Source organism: Phyllostomus hastatus, unplaced genomic scaffold, assembly GCF_019186645.2.
Source record: "Phyllostomus hastatus isolate PE091 unplaced genomic scaffold, TTU_PhHast_1.1 phas_contig_1162, whole genome shotgun sequence".
NCBI classification, from domain to species: domain Eukaryota; kingdom Metazoa; phylum Chordata; class Mammalia; order Chiroptera; family Phyllostomidae; genus Phyllostomus; species Phyllostomus hastatus.
Genome location: NW_025333537.1, coordinates 5,056,736 through 5,075,630, shown reverse-complemented (window position 1 = coordinate 5,075,630; position 18,895 = coordinate 5,056,736). Strand labels below are relative to the sequence as shown.

At 53.8% G+C, this 18,895-nt stretch overlaps 1 protein-coding gene across 1 annotated transcript in view; it reads right to left on the bottom strand.

The window, feature by feature from the left end:
• The window catches only part of KSR2 (kinase suppressor of ras 2), a 268,843-nt gene that overhangs the window by 138,281 nt on the left and 111,667 nt on the right, over positions 1 to 18,895 (bottom strand). The window contains exon 4 of the mRNA XM_045843859.1: positions 17,254 to 17,767. Coding sequence (XP_045699815.1) covers positions 17,254 to 17,767 — 514 coding nt within the window. The remainder of the gene's footprint in view (positions 1 to 17,253; positions 17,768 to 18,895) is intronic.

Here is an 18,895-nt window from a genome sequence, read left to right as displayed (position 1 = left end):
GAGCAGGTATTTGGGGAATTACTGCCTCGCCACGTTGCCCCTGGATACATAAATTCTCATCTAAATGCATGCTCATGCTCACAATTTCACAGTGCAAGCGAGACACAGCTTCTCATTTGGGGGCACATGCTAAGTTTCTCTCCACCGAGAGCAGTTAGAATCTGAGCTCCCTTGAAATGAAGCGTGGCCGTAATTAAGGGTAATGAAACCCTAAGTCGGCCCCCACGCCAGCGTGGAAGGATCGCGCTGGTGGGTCTATGCACTCAAGTCCACCCCGTCCTACTCCCAGCACCCCCCTGCTCCAAATAAAATGCAACATTCAGGAGGATCCAGAGAGGGAGCTCAGTCCTATTTCAGCTGCCAGGGAACGGGGAGGGCCCAAGGCAGCACCAGGCACGGAGCTCAAAGAAGGATTTGGGGAGATAACAGGGGAGAAAATTCACTTCTGCTGAGCACACACTGAGGCTCGTCGCTGGGGCAGACAAGGGACACGGTCCTCTCGTCTGTCCTCACCACTGTTTGGAGAAGTTCATCTTCTTGCTGTCCCTATTTTATAGGTGAAAGGTCAGCAAACCTTTTCAGGAAAGGGGCCAGAGAGTAAATGTGGTTAGGCTTCGCAGATTGCACGTAATCAACTCTGCCATTTTGGCACAAAAGCATCTATGAGCGAGACATAAAGGATGCACCCTTCAGTCCATCCTTCTGTCTGTCTGTCCATCTATCCATCCATCCACACAACCAGTATTCACGGACAATCTGCCATGCGTCAGCACTTTGGATAGAGGAAATGAGTCTACTCCACGCCATTCTGCGAGAGTTCCGGTCACACTGGTCTTCTTAGATCAAGCTCCTAGAGCTCGTGGTGCTGCCCTGCTCGGGACCTCCTCCCACGTCTCCTCTCCCCCAGAACACCCTCCTGCACCCCCGCCCCTCACAGCTCTTGCTCTGCCACTCCCGCCAGCCTGCCTGCCCGCCCACCCACCCACCCTGTCATTCTCAACCTCAGCTCCCTGCGCCTTTTTTCCGTAGCCCCCCGGGACGCTTCAAAACAATTTCGCTTCACTGTAAGTTTGTTTTATGTCGGCTCCCCCGGTTCAAATATGAATCCTGTGAAGGCAGGCGTCAAGTCCTTCTCATTTGCCATTAGATCCTCCGCATCGGGCACATCACAGCCGCTCAAGGGAGAGTTTACTGACCTGAACTCAGGCACTGAAAGCCGGAAACGTCGGCCCCAAAGCATGGCCTCCACTCCTGACACCAAGGGCAGCCTGGGCTCTGCCACAGGCGCCGCGTGGCTACTGAGCCCCAAAACTGCGGCGTGCCTGAATGGGGATGCGCTACAGGCACACGACACACACCCGATTCTGAAGACTTCGTACAGGAAAACGGACCCTAAAGTACCTCCAAGTTTCATGTTAATTATATGCTGAAATGTTGTTTGGGGGTTCCTGATGAAATGAAATGAATGATTGAAGTCAGCTTTATATTTTTTCAATGTGGCTACTGAAGTTTTTTAAATTATATGTGTGGTTTGCATTCTGTGTCCCACTGTGTAGCCTTGGTCCAGAAGCTCCCAGTCTTCTTACTAATTAGCTCTGTGACATTCGTCCAATCAATGAACCTCAATGGGTCTTGGCTTCTTTATGCAACAAACAAATATAAAAAAATTTTTTTAAACAGTTCTCATTCTTCTCATTTTTTTAAGATTTTATTTATTTATTTTTAGAGAGGGAAGGGAGGGAGAAAGAGAGAGAGAGAGAGAGACATCAATGTGCGGTTGCTGGGGGCCGTGGCCTGCAACCCAGGCATGTGCCCTGACTGGGAATCGAACCTGCAACACTTTGGTTCACAGCCCGAGCTCAATCCACTGAGCTACTCCAGCCAGGGCTGAGTATAAAGAATTTTGACCTGCCAACCCCATGGGTTGTGTTGTAGCTGAAATGGGATAATGGATGTGAAAGTGCCTGGGCGGGGGGAAATCTATACAAATGTGAGCTCTTCTGCAACGAGGTTCCCTGGCTCGGTCTCTCAATCCCCACCTGTTTTCTTCCCTCCCCCGCCGGCTCCTGGATGTGACCTAACTTCCTCCATCTCCCTGATGATCCCCATGATCTGACTTCCGGGGTCAATTCCGGTTCTTCCTCCCAAGTGACACAGCCTCCCCCTGCCCAGCCCCAGGGCGCACTTGCAGAGGCTGAAGCGTTCGGCTGGACGAGCCTGCTGTCGGGCTCCTCCAGGTCACCCGAGTTGGTGTATCATGGGCCTTCCCGCCTGGCTGCAAGTGACCTAGGAAGTCGTGATGGCGCCAAGGAAAACCTGAGCATTCAGACAGGCGCCTCTTGTACAACTGCACATGGCCAGCTCTACCTTCGAGAGAACACTATACAAGTGAGGCTGACTGGGGATTGAGGCTTTATTTTTTTTTAAATGTTGCTGACACCTGTTGATCTAGCCTGCCTATTACCCATTTCCTCCGGCGCCCATAAATGCACGGTCATTTCCCTTTTAAGGACCCATGCCTTCCCTAGTCTCCTCCACCCACGCGATCTGTGTGGGGCAGGCAGATATGTGTGTGTGTACCTCTCCCAATCAGCTTATTTTCTGTGCCTCATCACCTGCACACAGTGATGGTTTCAAGCATAGGCATAAGACCCAAGTTGATTTAGTGGGAGCCAGTCCCAGGCATTTTGGGGGAACTCTCAAGAAAGAGGACTTGCTTTTCCCACTGGGGCTATAAACCCGGAACTACTTGAGACACAGAGTTGGGGCAAACAGACCACCACAAGAAAACAAAGCTATCCCAGAGAAAGGACCAAGAAGGACAGAATCCCTTCAACATTGTTTAAGCATCTAGATCTAACTATACCTGAAGCCAGCTATCCCTCTGAACTTTGCAGCCACAAAGCCAACAAACACAGTTTGTGGCAAAAGCCTGTTGGAGATTTAATCACTTACAACCTAAAGAATTCTGTCTAATGCAAAAAGAAATCAAGGATAGCACATTTTAAAAGACATTTACTTTTATAATTTTCATGCAGTAGCGCCATCTGGGGTTCAGAGTATCATCTAGAGATACTGCTAAGAATCTTCTACCACTAGGTTTTCTTAACTTTATTTTTTATTGCTGACACTATTACTTTAAATTGACTATAAACACTGGTTCACGAGAAGGGCACTTTCTCTGACTGTCTGCTGTCCATTCCGTGGAAGTACAGACCCCACTCAGCAAAACTAAACTTCAGACAAGTCGCTCCACTCGGAACAATTCAGAATCGGATTGGTGGGGCTTTGAACTGATGTGGCCTTCAGGGCTTTCTTCTCGTTACTGAAAAGAAACCTCTTGTTGGAAGGCCACCCGGAAAACCTCCACCTTTCCCCTGAAATCCTGGCTGCAGGGCCCCTTGTCGGCCAGCCCACGAGGCTGGTGAGTGGGCGGCTCCCAGTCGGGCGGGGAAACTGAGGGTTACCGGTGCCCCGCCAGAAGGAAGTGTCCGGCCTTCCGTGTCCAGCTCTGCCCTCCCAGCCAGGCTTCCCGCCATGAAGACGAATGATGTGACAATTGTCAGAGGCCTGGAGGTGGTTGAAACAAAGCAGCCACCCAAACGCCGGAGACTACGTGCAGCCTCTTCGACACGGGCGCCCGTGGCCACCCCGGCCAGGCATGGCACACCGTCACTAACTCCCCGGAAGAGAGGATTCCAGCCTCCCCACCGACGGCCCCGCCTCGGACCCCCCGGGCTTTCTGTTTTGCTGGACTTCACGGAAGACATTTGCTAAATGGGTTTGCAGTGTTTTACGTTCAGTATCATTTTGTATTAGTTTCACGGGGGTTAGACAATCATACACTTTACACAGTGTTCCCCCGATATTTCCAGTGCCCACCCGGCACCGTACACGGTCGTTAACATTACTACTAACTGTATCTCCTGTGCTGTACTTTCTATCCCCATGACTATTTTGTAACTACCAATCGGTATTTCTCAATCCCTTCACCTTTTCCCACCCAGCCCCCCAAATCACCTCGCCTCTGGAGACCATCAGTCTGTTCTCCGTATCTGTGAGTCTGTTTCTGTGTTGCGTGTTCGTTTATAGTGTTCTTTAGACTCCACATATAAGTGAAATCATAATGTCTACCTTTTAAACTCTACCTGGAAACAAGTGGCAATGCCCCTCAGATACCGAGGACTCAGTACAGGTTCTGATCTATCGTTTGCACATGCGCAGACTGGACTTCTCCCAAACAGTGATGCAATGGGTAACGTGACCTTCCCGCCGGACCCTGAAGAGCCCAGAGAGTTTAGGTGGCTTTGCTGCCAGCAGCTGCACCATGAGCATCATCTCTCTGGATCATTAACAAAAAACAGTGCTGCCCTAACGCCTCACCGCAGTCCCGGGCTGCTGTGTGCTCCACGACACACGTCAGTCGGACAGGGGGTCTAAAGCGCCAGGACACAACCAGCAGCACGGGGAAAGATGCACAAAAACACGCCAAGAATAAATGGGAAAATCAACAGAGACCAGAAGTGGTTTTGGTCCCTTGCGGGGATGGCTGTAAGTGTTCGGCCCTGGCTCGATGAGTCACTCATTAGAGAGGAAAAAACATGACGTTTTTCTACCGATTCCAGGAGGACTTGGGGGTGAGGGTGGGGGCATTTCAAGACGTTCATCGAGTCCAAGACAAGAAGAGGAATAGGCCTGGCTGATCTGTTTAGACCGGATGTTCCTGGGGCAAGCGAGGACTAAGATGTGGAGTGAGAAACAAGAAGTCTAGTGAGCAAAGATGCTGGGTGCAGCTCGTGAAGGCTGCAAATCCTGGCTAAACCATCTCTCTGTCTCTCTCTGTCTCTCTCTCTCTGTCTCTCTCTCTCTCTCTCTCTCTCTCACACACACACACACACACACACACACACACACACAATGGCAAGGAGACAGACTACACAGAGGCATCAGAGAAGAAAGAGAACCCTGGCTGGTGTGGCTCAGTGGATTGAGCACCGGCCTGCAAACCAAAGGGTCGCTGGTTCGATTCCCAGTCAGGGCAGGGCACATGTCTGGGTTGTAGGGTTCCCTGGTGCAGGGCGCGTGAGAGGCAACCACACACTGATGTTTCTCTCCCTCTCTTTCTCCCTCCCTTCCCTCCTGTCTAAAAATAGATAAATAAAATCCTTAAAAAGAAAAAGGGAAAGGGAGCATAGTTTTCCTCTCCCAGCTGCCCTCACTCGAAGCCCAGTGGAAGAGGAGGAGTTAAGGGGAAGCGACAGAAGAGGTGGGTGAGAGGGGCCAGGGGGCCGACAGGAGCAAAGGAACCGGTGCGGCGCCGGCACAAAAACAGAACCCAACAGAGAGTCTTGAAACGGACCCACGGAGACAAGGCCGGTTGACAGTTGCCAAAGATGCCACGTCATCCAAAGGAAAGCAGGTCCCGGAAGAACAGGAGGTTCCCCTTGAAAACAACGAGCCTGGACCCTGACCTCCCACCATACGCAAAAGCTGACGTGAGGTGGGTCACGACCCTCTTCCGGAAGCTGGCACGGAGCGCCTCTGCAGGAGAACAGGAGGGCATCTCGGCATCTGGGACCTGCGAGGACTGCAGAGACAGGACACGGGAAGCACTCGGGCACAAAAGAAACAAGTGTGACGGACTGACCTCCATCAAAACCGAGAACGGCAGCTCTTTGAAAGACAACTGCATGCAAGTGACAAGGGAGGCCGCGGACAGGAAGAAAACGTCCACAGTACGTGATCTGACAGAGGACCCACCGCACGGTGGTAAGAAGATAAAGCCCTGAGTTAAAAACCAGGCAGAAGACTTGAACAGCTAAATCCACCTACAGAGAGAGAGAGAGAGGGAGGGAGAGAGGTGGCCAGTAAATCTACAAAAAGATGTTGAGCATCTTTAGTCATCATGGAAATGCAAAGTAATTAATTAAATAATACAAATTAAAACACAGCAAGGTGCCACTTCATACCTATTGGAGTTAATAAAATTAGAAGCCTGACAGCAATGAGCAATGCCCAGGGTATGCAGTGGGGCTTCCCAACCTCGTATCTGGCTGGACGCCTCCCTCCTGGGAGTGGGGGCGGGGCTGGTGCATGCACTGTAGGATGTTCCATCAGCACCTTGGTCTCTGCCCAGGTGACAGAGGCTGGCAGCTCTCTTCTGCTCCCCAGAGTATGACAACCAAAAATGTCTCCAGACACTGCCAGATGTCCCCTGAGGGGAGCCACACTGCTCCACGGTGGCAACCACTGAGGCGGAGCCACTGGCTTCTCATGCACTGCGGGTTGTCAAATGCATGGTGCCGCTCTGGAGAGAGCATGATGATTTCTTATAAAGTTAAACAGATACATACGCGAGGACCTAGGAAATCTACTGGTAGATAGTTATCCAACACAAATGAAAACATTTGTAGACAAAAAAAAAAATTGTGGAGAATGTTCCTAGCCGATTCCATCTCAATAGCCTCAAACTGCAAACACCCTAAAATGTCCATCAATGAGAGTGAAGTGAGCGGAATTTTGTTCTCAAAGGATATTTTGAGTCCTAAGCCCCAGTACTTATGACTGTGGCCTTATTTAGACACAGCCCCTCTGCAGATGTAATCAAGTTAAGCTGAGGCCCTAATGCATTAGAGTGGGCCCTAGGTCTAATGGCTGGAGTCCCTCCTTATAAGGAGGGGAGAGAACACACAGAGGGAAGACAGCCACGTGTGGCCGGACAGGGGCAGAGACCGCAACAATGCAGCTACCAGCCAAAACACCACGGATCGCTGCGAGTCCCAGAAGCCGGAAGAGGCAAGAAAGAATGCTCCCCTCTTAAAGGAAGCAAGGCCCAGTCAACGCCTTGCCTTTGGACTCCTGGCCTCCAGAACTATGAAATAATAAGTCCTTTTGATTTTTGTGGTACTTTGTTACAGCAGCCTTAAGAAACAAACACAGTGAGAATGGGCTAAATAAATTGTGGCATAGTCACACAATGAAACATTAGTACTGTATAGTAATAAAGTAACACAAAAGAATGAACCACTGATCCATACAACAATGTGGATTAATCTCAAAAACATCACGTTGAGGAAAACAAGCCAGACACGAGAGTATGTAGTGCAGGTGTCCATTTAGATGATGTTCTAGATGAGGCCCAAGCTATGTGATAAAAATCAGAACGGCAGTTGCCTTCAAGCTGGGGGAGATGATTGGAAAAGGGGCATGAGGGAACTTTCCAGAGTGAATGAGAAATGTTCTATAATTCACGGGTGTCCAACCCGTGGCCCAGGATGGCTATGAATGCGGCCCAACATAAAACCGTACATTTACTTAAAACATTATGAAATTGGTTTTTGTTTTTGTTAGCGTTTGTGTATTTGACGTGTGGCCCAACACAACTCCTCTTCTTCCAGTGCAGCCCAGGCTAGACACCCCTGGATATCTTGACGGGGATTGTGGGTACCTGGGGTTATACATTTATCAGAACTCACTGAACTTAAAAATCTGCGTTTTTTTACTCCAGGTAAATTAATACTCAATTTTTAAAACTGCAAATAAAGAGGCTAAAGAGAAAGGAGAAGTAGGAAGCACGTGGCCTGCTCACAACGGGAAGAGGCAGGTGACGAAGAATCGAGGGGGAAGGCGAGGGGCCGTGTGGGAGACAGACCCCCTGCGAACACGCCCGCGGCTCTGTCCCCACCCGCAGCCAGCTCTGTCGTCCGGCCACACCTGCGCTCCCCATGGTTAAGTGAACACACAAATTCTTCACCGGAGGCCAGGCACAGAGCTGCTCACAGCAAATTGGCCCAGGCAGACATCCCAGCTGCTGGCCATTATAACCTGGGACGGAACATTAACTTCTGAGGGCCCCTCCAGCTCCCAGCGAGCCCCTCGCCTCCCACACTTCAGGAATGTTCTTGAAAAACTAAATGGATGGCTGAGGAAAAACTCGGAACGCGGCGCCCAGCGAGCACCCCGAGGTCCCGCCGGGCCGCGGATCACTCCGAGCGTGGCTAACAGCCGCCCAGCCCTCGCCACCCAGGCGGCACCACGCTCTCATTTCACGCCACGCTGGGTACGTGGCCCGAGCGAGCCGCAGACACGGGAGGTCTCAGGTAGGAAATAACAGCCTGAGGTCGAAGTCATCTGTGCTGCCCTCCTCACCCACGGCCACACCATGTCGGGGGGTCAGCACAAATGTAAGGAGAGGCCAGAGTCATCACCTCTGGCACCAGGCAGTCCAGAGTTCAAGTGCTGAGGCTGCTTCTAACCTGGGCTTCTTACTGCACCGTTTCCAAATGGGAAAAAAAATTGCTAAAGGGTGGTAAGAGATGCATGCATGCAAGGAACTGGTGCTCAGTAAATGCTGGCATCCTTTTGAGAAATGTGGCTAACTGGCCCCCCAGATGTTTCATTGTCATCTTTGCATTTCGTGTGAATTACGGTCCTTGCTTACACAGAAGTTCCTTGATGCAGACTTCATCTTCTGCAGCCTCGGCATGTGACCAAACACTTGCGGGCAATGCCGCTGACTTTGGCCTCGTGATGACAGCCCTTTAAAGAGGGTGATGCTACTCTACCTACCCCTGGACTTGCGCTGAGTGAGGGGAAGAGCCCCCCTCACCTGCAGACCTCTGGAGGCAGCTCTAGGAAGGGGCCCCCCAAATCCACAGTCAGGACTGGGCTGGCCGTGGGGGTGGGAAACACTGCTAGACTACAATAGTGTGTTAGCAATGTTCCGAATCTCAGCTGCAGGAGAGGACGATTCTAAGGGATTTGTCAAAAAGAACGGTAAGGAATGCTTCCTCTGGCACCAGCCACGAGCTTCGACTTCCTGTGCTCAGCAGGAAGAGGACTGAAAACGCGGAGGCAGGTGTCTCCGGCAGGGATGACGTCACTCTCCACCATCCCTGCTTTCCACAAGCATAACTGGACATGGGCCCTCCATGGGCAGCTTCCCTCGCATTCACTCCGTGACAGCAGAGAACCAGGCTGACAGTCAATGGGCAGGATGGCCTCTAATGCTGGGAGGGTGGCTGGGGGTATCACTCATTCATTCATTCGTTCATTCACTCATCCCTCCAGCAAACACCCACTGAGCCTTGGACTGTGCACCCAAAGTGAAGCACAGAAGTGAGGGGGGCACATAGGGCAGCGTTCCGACTCTCAAAGAACTCACAGTCCAGGAGTCTGAAAACAGCAGGGGCTCAAAGCCTGCTGGATGCACACGGGACAGGCACGGGCGCCCGCAGAGACAGCCCAGTGCGTGTGCAGTCACAGGCGCGGCCTCTAGGTCAGACTGGTGTCTCGTCTGCCACTTGTCAGCTCCGCACAGGATGCCTCATGCATTTCCTGAAAGGGCCTGAGAGCAAATACTGCGCCGTGGGCTCTGCTGAGCACACAGTTTTGGTCGCAGCTACTCCAGTCTCCCGTAGTAGTGTGAAAGCAGCCATAGGCAACACGTGCATGAATGCGTGTGACTGTCCCAATAAAACTTTATTTACAAAGGCAGGGGGTGGGCCGGCATTGGCCCTCGGGCAGGAGCAGTCTGCCAATCCCCAAGTGGGAAGACGTGATCCTAGGCGAGTCATGTCATCTCCTTCTATCTCGGTCTCCTGCGGCACAACGGAGAGGTGGCGACGACAGTGACCTTGTGAGGTCGTAGGAGCGGACCCTACGTGGGAAGCGCTCAGCGCCATGCCCCTAATGTGGTAAGGACACAGTAAAGTTAGCTGTGTCTGTCACCGTCATTCACCCACTGCAGCATGACAACAGGAACACGCGGGCAGGGTCAGAGAGGAGGGGAGTGAGGAAAACCACGGCCAGTGTTAGCGGTGAGAGCCTCTCCCCGTTTAGCTGTTCGAACAAGCACAAAGCCCACCCACGCTCCCCGCAGGGCTGAGCTGCTGTCCGAACAGCTCTCTGTAGACTGGGAAATTCTCAAGTCCACACACTCAGACCTTGTACAAAACAAAGGACATAAGACAATGACCCTGTGCCTTCCCTGGGCAGAGAACACACCTCTTAGCTAGCCTCCCCCCCGCCCCCCGCCCCGGCCCAACCTCTGCCATCACAGTCACTGAAAACAAAGGATTAAGCCTCAACACCTTGCAAAGTGGAATCCAAGCTGGTGCCAACCTCAGGTCCCAGGAGATGACACCCGGACCCAGCTCCGTGACCGCCCCCTAGGTGCGCCCCACCCGGACTCAAAGGTTCAAGTCCAGGTTGGTGAGGAGGTGTCTTCTCTCCCTGGGGCTGATTCAGCTGACGGACCCAGAGAGGCCGTCTGTCTGATGTACGAACTGTGACCCTGAGACACGACTGGGGCTGGAAGGCAGGGCCAGCTCTGGGAAAACCACGAAGCGCCCCCCTCTAGAAAATTAACCTGGCCTGCCTCCCTTGCAGCTTCTGGGAGCCCAACACGGTGGAAGGGGGCCTGGCTCAAGGCCTAGCGAGTTATTAATATTTTTATTCTTCCTCTGTTAATTCCAGTTAGTAAATACCTCCAGCCTGAGGGGAGCGGGAGGAGGAGAGCTCATTGACAGTGACCAGACGGCCCCCGGCCACGTTCATTCTAAATTACAGAGGCCACCAGGGCCCCCGGCGGGGCTGCAGGCCAGGAGGCCCCCCGGAGGTGACGCGAGCTCCGGGAAGCGAGCGGCACTAGGCGGGGCCACCAGCCACCGGGAGCAGATGGCAGAGCCTCCTGGGGACTGCTGCTCAGCCGGGTCACCGGAGCCACGCTCGCCTGTGTCCTGGAAGGCGGCGCTGCGTACTTGGAAGAATTAATTAATAGAAAACAGGAACAAAGGGCTCCAAGCACCTGGACTGAGGCCTCGAGGCCAAAAACCGTATCAGCTGAAATGACACAGAGCAAGTCGTGCCCGTCCACACGGAGAGCGCCCTTCCAGAGGGGCCCTGCTGACAGACCCGGGGATGCACCCCACACTGCCCCGCAGCTCCTCCTCTTCCTCAGCCCACACCCAGCCACACACCCAGCCATTCTCCGTCCCCAGCCCCAGCCGGCCGCTGTTCTGCCTGCCTGCACTCTCCTCCCTCCCTCTTCACCTGGCCAACTCCCGCTCGCTCTTTGGATCTCATCTTAGGTCAGGCATGGCGCACTACAACCGGAAGGCCCAAGCGCCCAGCACTTGTGTTTATAAACAAAGACTTACTGGAAGACCACCACGCCCATTCATTCGCCTATCGCCAATGGCTGGTTTCCCTACAGGCTTGGGTGCCTGCAAGAGAGACCACAGGATGGCACAGCCTGATGTAGTTACTCCCTGGCTTCTTACAAGAAACATTTTCTGACCCTTGTCCTGAGGACGCTTCCTCCAGGAAGCCGTCTCTGATTTCCCTGAATGATTTAGGTGATCCTCAGGGAGCTCCCTCCTCCCCAGTCTTCCTTTCTCTGCTCCAGGCCTTTCCCCACTGAGTTATCCACTGAATGTTTTCAGTCTTTCTCTTCCAAACCCTGAACTCCTTGAGAAGGCTGTTTTTTTTTTTTTTTTGGCAACTCTGCACTCCAAGCTTCTCACACGGACCCTGCACATCAAAAGCACTGAAAAGTAAATTTGCAGAACGAATGAACAGAGGTGTGGGAGTTTTGCTGCCGAGCCAGAGCGCCCAATAAAACCACTAGCCAGAGTACAACCCCTTCAGGCTGCTGGTGACCCGGTCAGGAGTCCACATGGCCGCCAGGGGCTCTGGGATGGACCGAGAGAACAGAGAAGGCTCGAGAACGGGTCTGTCCGATGAACGAAGGAGCCTCAGAACATTTCCTGGAGAAGTGGGGGCTCCCCAGCCAGATGCAGGGGGAAGAGAGGGAAGTTTCACCAAACAGCTGGGGCTGGGGCTGTCCCAAGTCGGGCTGATGCTCTAAATCCTCCTGACGCCCCCAGAGCAGGCCCCACGACCCTCTCTATCCTGCTCAGCACACGTTCCTGTTCAGGTCCCCTGACCGAGCATCCTCTCCTTCTCAGCCATGAACTCCCGGAAAGCAGGTCAGCCGTTCACCAGCGAATCCCTGTAGGACTTCGTCCCGGGTCGGTAAAGATGTATGATGAATGAATGAATGAATGAATGAGTACAGCTCAGTGATCACACCCTTCCATCTGGCACGACGGGCTACAGAGTGCCAGGCGGGGCCTGATTTCCCTCTGGGGTGGGCCCAGGACTGGCCCCTGACCCAGCAGGGAACCCACAAGTGCCCTATTGAAGGACAATCGCGACATTTTTGTGTGGCTACCAAGACGCCTGGCACTCCGAGGCCTCACACGGGGCTTGGAACAGCTTCCCCATTGTGGTCTCTGGCTTCTGGAGGCTCCGGGGGAGTCTGGGCTGTCCCCAGCCTTGTTCCTGTGCTCGGTCTTGGCTTCCCGAGGCCTCCCTGACGGCCTGTTTCCGGAGTGCGACGGCTCCACTCCGCGCTGATATCACACTGACATCCTGGTCCCATTATCTTAAATCAAAGCGCCGGGCAGCCGCCCTCCATGACTGGAGCTGCCGTCCGGCAGCCAGTGCCCAGTGGAGGGGCTGGCCCCGGAAGGAACGCTCCTGTCTCCCCATTCATCACGCTAAAAGGGTCGTTTCAAATCCCATCAAGTCAGTCAAAAAATCAAGACAGAGAACAGGGCCTTCCTCTTCGTCTTTTCCAGAAAGCGCACCACCCTCCAGAGTGACTGGACTTCAGGCATTTAATTTGCCTGCCAAGTGACATCCCCTCCCAGAAGGCTGGCGCCCGCCCATGGCCTAGCGGGAAGGGGCAGACGCCACAACTCAGCATGATGGCCACGGAGAGAGAGAACGGGGGGCCATAAATTCTACTCGGTGAAGGAGGCCCCCCAGAAGACACCCCCCCTCCAGAAGCCCTGCAGCCTCCTGAACGTGAGGCCCCTGGATCTTGAGTCGGACTCTAACTCTCTTCCTTTGATGGCGGCAATAACAGTAACTGTAACTGTCCAGGCAAGATCCCAGCGCTGTGCAAAATGTCTCGTTTCACTTGCGGCCCTTAAGCAGCCCCTGATGGGCATGAACGACAGGCCTGTGGGACGACACCCCTGGATGACTCAGGGAAAGCGTGTCTACGAGATGATCACAGCCCCAGAAAACCTCGGGGCGCCCTGGGACAGTAGCTAAGAAACGTATGTCACAGCTTAAGGGTGACACCCTCCACCCTCACCCCGCTTTTTCCTACCCACCTTTGTCTCACAGTCTAAGTCACAATGCCACCAGCAGCAGACTCACTGGCTCTCATCCACAGAAGGGAGGACTTTGAGAAGAAGGGACAGAAATCAGATTCATCCAATGTTCCAGTTTTTTTTTTAATGAATTTTTTTATTGACCTTTTATCTAGTGACTTATTTATTTTTATTTTTTAAAAGATCTTATTTATTTAATTTTAGAGAGGGAAGGGAGGGAGAAAGAGAGAGAAAGAAACATCAATGTGCGGTTGCTGGGGGCCGTGGCCTGCAACCCTGGCATGTGCCCCATCTGGGAATCGAACCTGTGACACTTTGGTTCGCAGCCCGAGCTCAATCCACAGAGCTACGCCAGCCAGGGCAACGTTCCCGTTTAGACTGACTGGTGCTGACCTTCCCAGAGCGCTGGGTGGAGAAGGACTCTGAAGTCGCACCAGAGCCTGTGGCAAATGCCTGCCATGGGAACTGGAAAGGAACGGCCACCCTCACAGGCACCAGACACGCCACACCTGCCTTTGGTCACTTGCATTGGGTCAGGATGGGCACTGAAATCTCTCCCTGTCCTCTGTGCCCAGCCAACTCAAACACGTCCCACAGCACCCCGGTAAAACGCCACCCAGTGTCACTGACTCACTTCCGTTTTCCTGGACCCTGTCCCCTCCTCTTCGGGGAAGAGAAACATTCCCTTGTTTATTCAGAAATGTCAAGTGGCCAAACCTGTCGACACCCCATCGTTCTCTGCCCCAGCACGCCTGACACGGAGCAGGGGGCTTGCCTCCACACTCATTTCTGTGCCCCAGCGCCTGGTCCATGGCAGGGACCCAGGAAATGTCCGTGGGATTCAGGTTCCACCCAGGACACAGGCCCAGGCCATCCCTCAGGGCCACCATGGACTTGGGAGAAGCAAGATCCCCAACTCCGGTACTTAACTGGTCTGGGGAAGTTTAGACAAGCCAACAACTTCCTGGCCTACAAAACGCGATGTTGGGAGATTAAATAAACCCTGCAAAGCGCCAGCATACAATAAGCAGAACAATACAGTAAGTGACAGCTATCATTCGGATTAGTACAAAATTCAATAAATCTTTTAATTCAATGACAGTGTGCCCATACAGCTTATGTATAGAGCTTAACGTCATCATATCCATGATGACCTTCAATCCTGTCTTCATTTGAGTTACCCCCAAATCAGACCCTGACGGAGGTTTTGGGGTGCAAGCAGTGTATTTGGGAGGTGGTCTTGGAAGTATGACAAAGGGGGGAATTGAGGCAGGGAAGGAAGGAATGCCCAGAAGGAAGGTGTTATGGGAGGGGCTGGACCGCCGTGGACAACGGGGCTGGGCCCTGCTGAGGACCCTCCGTGAGAGCGTGCAGAGCACATGGCAGGGGGGCCCCCCTGAGGGCACACTGATGCCCCGCCGCCTGCCCCTCCCCGGCGGAGGCTAGCTCCTGGCGGCGCAAACTCCCAGGCATTTCCCGCCTGCCACGCCCCGCTGGTCCAAGAAAGCCCCCAACGCGGAGACACAGGTCCTGAAGGTAGGACCTTGGTGTGCCCAGCATCTGTCACCAAAGCTGCAGTGACATCCAGCATGACCTGCTTCCGGTCACGAGGCTAGTTGGCAGCAGAAACGGGACCCACTTTGGCTCCCAGAAAACTCCCAACTCCTTCAAAGGAGATTGCCACAGGGGCAGGCACTGGGTGAGCAAGATGGCTCCCCACGCCATCCATCGGGGCAAACCTCACCAGAACAGTATCCTCCGGGGCTCCTTGTAAATCACAAGGCACCTCCAAGAAAATGCCCTGTCACCCAGCTCGCAGCCAGCTCACCACAGTGACTCACGATGATTCACAATAAGCCCCCCCGTTGAGCTAATCATCGTCCACGGCGGAAGTGCAGGGCTGCTGTGTCAGGGGGAATGTGGCAATGCATGACTCATCAGTGGTGTTTTCAAAGCGTCTGGGGCAGGTACTAAGAGACGATCCCTTTGCTATTTAGAAAGCCAACCTTATTTTAAATGAGTCTCACTGGACTCATCCCAGGTCTAAACGATTCAGGGGCTTGATGGAAAGAGGGCCTGGAATTTCAGAGGGGAAGCGCCCGTCCGTGCTGAATGGGGCTGCTGGAAACAGAACTTCCTTATGCAAAGCGATGTCAGTATTTCATGTAAGAAAACCTGATAAGCATCACGCTACAAAGAATGATAAATTATATATTATTTATGTAAGTTATAAAAGGCCTTGTTAAAGACCTCACTGATCCAAAATAAGACGGAATTCAGTGTGAACAGGCGACAAGTCCACATAACAAATTTTAAAGAGAAGCCGTGGAGGAGGGCGACCACGATCTTTTCACCTCCCGCAAACACGGGGAATTTGACCTTGGGCTGACTTCCTGGCTCTGAGCCTCTGCACGTCCCTGAAGGGGAAGAGTCCACAGTGTCAGTGCACCACACCGCTCATGGTGGAACTGCCCCGGGAGGGTGGGCTGCAGGGGGACTGGGAGGTCTCCGTATGAACTTGGAGTACCCGAAGAGGAATCCACAGCCTCGGGGACCCTTGTTATAACTGGGTGTGACCCCTGAGGGGACCCTGGGAGCTTCACTGATGGAGCTGTGACAGGGGCCACTGTCCCCTAAGCCACGATGATTCCCACACCTGCTTACGGTGGACCTCATCACCTTGTACCTGAACTGTCACTTGGAGGTGAGGGCGAGGCAGAGCAGCCCCTGAAGACCCCAGAAGAGACACCTGATGAAGCCCTGCCTGCCTCTGGCTCACCCGAGGATGCCCATGGAATGTCTGGCTGGCCTCAGCCCTCAGTGGGCACCCCCACAGCACTGGAAACACAAGGACACACTCCCCACTGTTCCCACACATCACAGCGGCAGCGCTCCCAGCAGGAGGGGAAGGTGAGGCAACTCCTTACTGTATCTCCTAATGAGATTAAATATAGTCATTTTATCTGAGACTTGACCACAATCTTGTTCAATGTGAATATTTCAAACATGCCACCCACTTCTGTAACTCTGTTTGGCATGGCTTCCATTTTTTTATACACTGAGACCCTCAAAAGACTGCGAGGGACCCAGGCCACCGTCGCCTCTGAGGGACCTGGCAGAGGCCTGCCCCATCCCTCTCACTAGCCAGCACGCAGCCACAGATACCACGTCACCCACCCTCTGCTGGCAAGATCCCCCCACCGGAGCCAGCCACACACTGCACCCCGTTTCGGGACATCCCCCCACCCTGAACTCCCATATGGTGTGCTCGGCTCTGACCCTCCACACCTCCACTCCCTGAGCCACGGAGGGTCTCCCTGAGACCCAGCAGGCCCGGGCATGCATCTCAGTTATCATGCTGAGCACGTCCTGTGCACGGGGCCGGTCCAGAGCTGTCCAGCACAGTGGCCACTCAGCCACGCAGCCCTCCCGCACTGGAAATGCGGGCAGTGCAAACTGAGGTGAGCTGCAAGTGTAAGATACACGCTAGCACTTGAACACTTAGTAGGAAAACAGACCGCAAACCACCTCCGTGATAACACTGCACATGGCTTCTACCTGTAACGGTACGTTGATATCAGGTTATGGGAATGCCTGTCATCTGCTTCCTTTTACTCTCGTGAACGTGGCTGCTGGAAGATGTCAGGCTGCCCGTGTGGCTCACCCCCCCCCCACCCCGAGTCTAGGGGCAGCGCTAAGGCAGACCCTGCAGGAGGTGGCACGTTTCAGCTTTGCTGGCCAAACCCAACTCCGCCATCACAGCAGGGAAGCAGCCACACGCTATGCATGAGACATGAACTTGGCTGTGTGGCAACAGATTCAGGTTCAGCCCCCAGATTATAATTTGCAGACCCTTGCAAGCTGTAGTAAGAGTAGTAAGGAGGGGCGTTTCTGGAAAATTCCATGCTCTTTACTTTCTTACAGACCTTTCACTGAGCTGGGGGAAGGAAACACACGTCTACTCAGGTTCCCCTGAGCTGGGAGGGTCCTGGGGCCTCGGAGGTGGGCAGCCCCTCACAGCCCCAGGCTCAACTGCCCCAGGGCCCCCCATCCCCCGTGTACTCACTTGGGTGTGTGCGCCTCGTCTACGCGGTGGCCCAGCTGGAATTCGTGGGACTTGCTCCGATGCAGGGTCGTGAAACCCGGGATCAAGTGGATCAGCTTTCTGGAGGAGGGCGGCGGGGTCCCCGGGGGCTTCAGCTTGTTCTTCTTCTTCACGGGCGGCGTGCCTGGCGGGGTCACGGTGGTGACAATATTGGGGGTGCGCGGCGGGGTGCGGACGGCATGCCGCTGCCGGGGCGACGGGGGCAGGGAACGGTGGCCCGACTCCAGGGGTGGCGGCGGGCACAGGCCCGGGTAGGGGTCCACGGTGAGCCGGTCGACGTGGGTGTACACAGGGGCCCCGGGGGCGGGGCTGGCGTGACAGTAGTGCTGGGTGCACTTGGACTGGACCCTGGGGCTCTGGGAGAGGTGGGTGCGGATCCACGGGGTGGGCTCCGGCGCGCACACTGGGTTGTTCTCCTTCCCCGTCTCCGTGGTGGGCCACTGGATGGCCCAGTCTTGTTTGGAAAGGTTGCCGCCTGAGTTGGGACAAAGGAGCAGAGAGACACGGGTGAGCCGTGAGAAAGCCAGGTGCGTTACAACGCATGTGGGTACACACATAGGCACGTGTGTATATTACACTCTATACACACTACACACGTGACGGCATATGCACACTACGCGGTACGCACATTTATATAAATTCTACCACTTGGCCCCTCCAAAGAGAGAAGGAAACCGCTTTGCTGGCCTTCTCACCGAAAGTTGCATTCGACAGCCTTGTCCTCTGCTGTCCCAGGGTTGGGGAGCCCACAACCCAAATCTCCCGAAAAGCAAAGTTAATTCTAGTCTTTAAAGCCTCCAAGGGTTCTAATTTCAACACTTTCAAGGTGATTTAAAGGAAGATATTTTCAAGGATAACCTTTCCCATACATAGTAATGTTAATACCTAACCCCCTTGTAAGATACACAAATTCTGCAAAGTCAAGTTCACCCCCGGTTACGCCAGACCGCCGTTCCACCACTGATCGCCACTGTGTGTCAACCAGGTGTGCATCCAGCACACACTTTCTGAGCGTGCCAGGTGTTGTGGTCGGAGAAGGCCAGGCCCCGGTCCCTAAGCTTCCGTTCTGCTCACGGAGAAACATGGTACACCAGAAAACACACCGTGAAAGGGTTCCAGCTGGTCGTCAGCTCCGGGACGGAAGCAAACAGAACGATGGGACAACAGGAGTGTTGGCAACAGCGAATGAGCAACCAAATCGGGACGTGACTCGGCCGCAGAAACCAGGATGAACTCCTGACACACGCAACAACCTGGTGGCTCTCCGAAAGAAAGAAGGAGCTCCTGCCTTTCGAGACAGCATAGATGGAACTGGAGAACATTACGCTCAGTGAAATAAGCCAGGAGGCAAAAAGACAAACACCATACGATCTCACCTGTAAGAGGAATCTAATGGACAAAAATAAACAAGCAACATAGAACCAGAGGCATGGAAACAAGGAACAGACTGACCTCCACCAGAGAGGAGGGAGCGGGTAACGGGGGAAAGAAGGGGAAGGGACTGGCTAAGGAACAGGTATGAATGACCCAATGACCCAGGGACACGAACCCAGGGACACGGACAACAGGGTAGGGCTCATCTGTGGGAGGGGAGTAGGCGGGG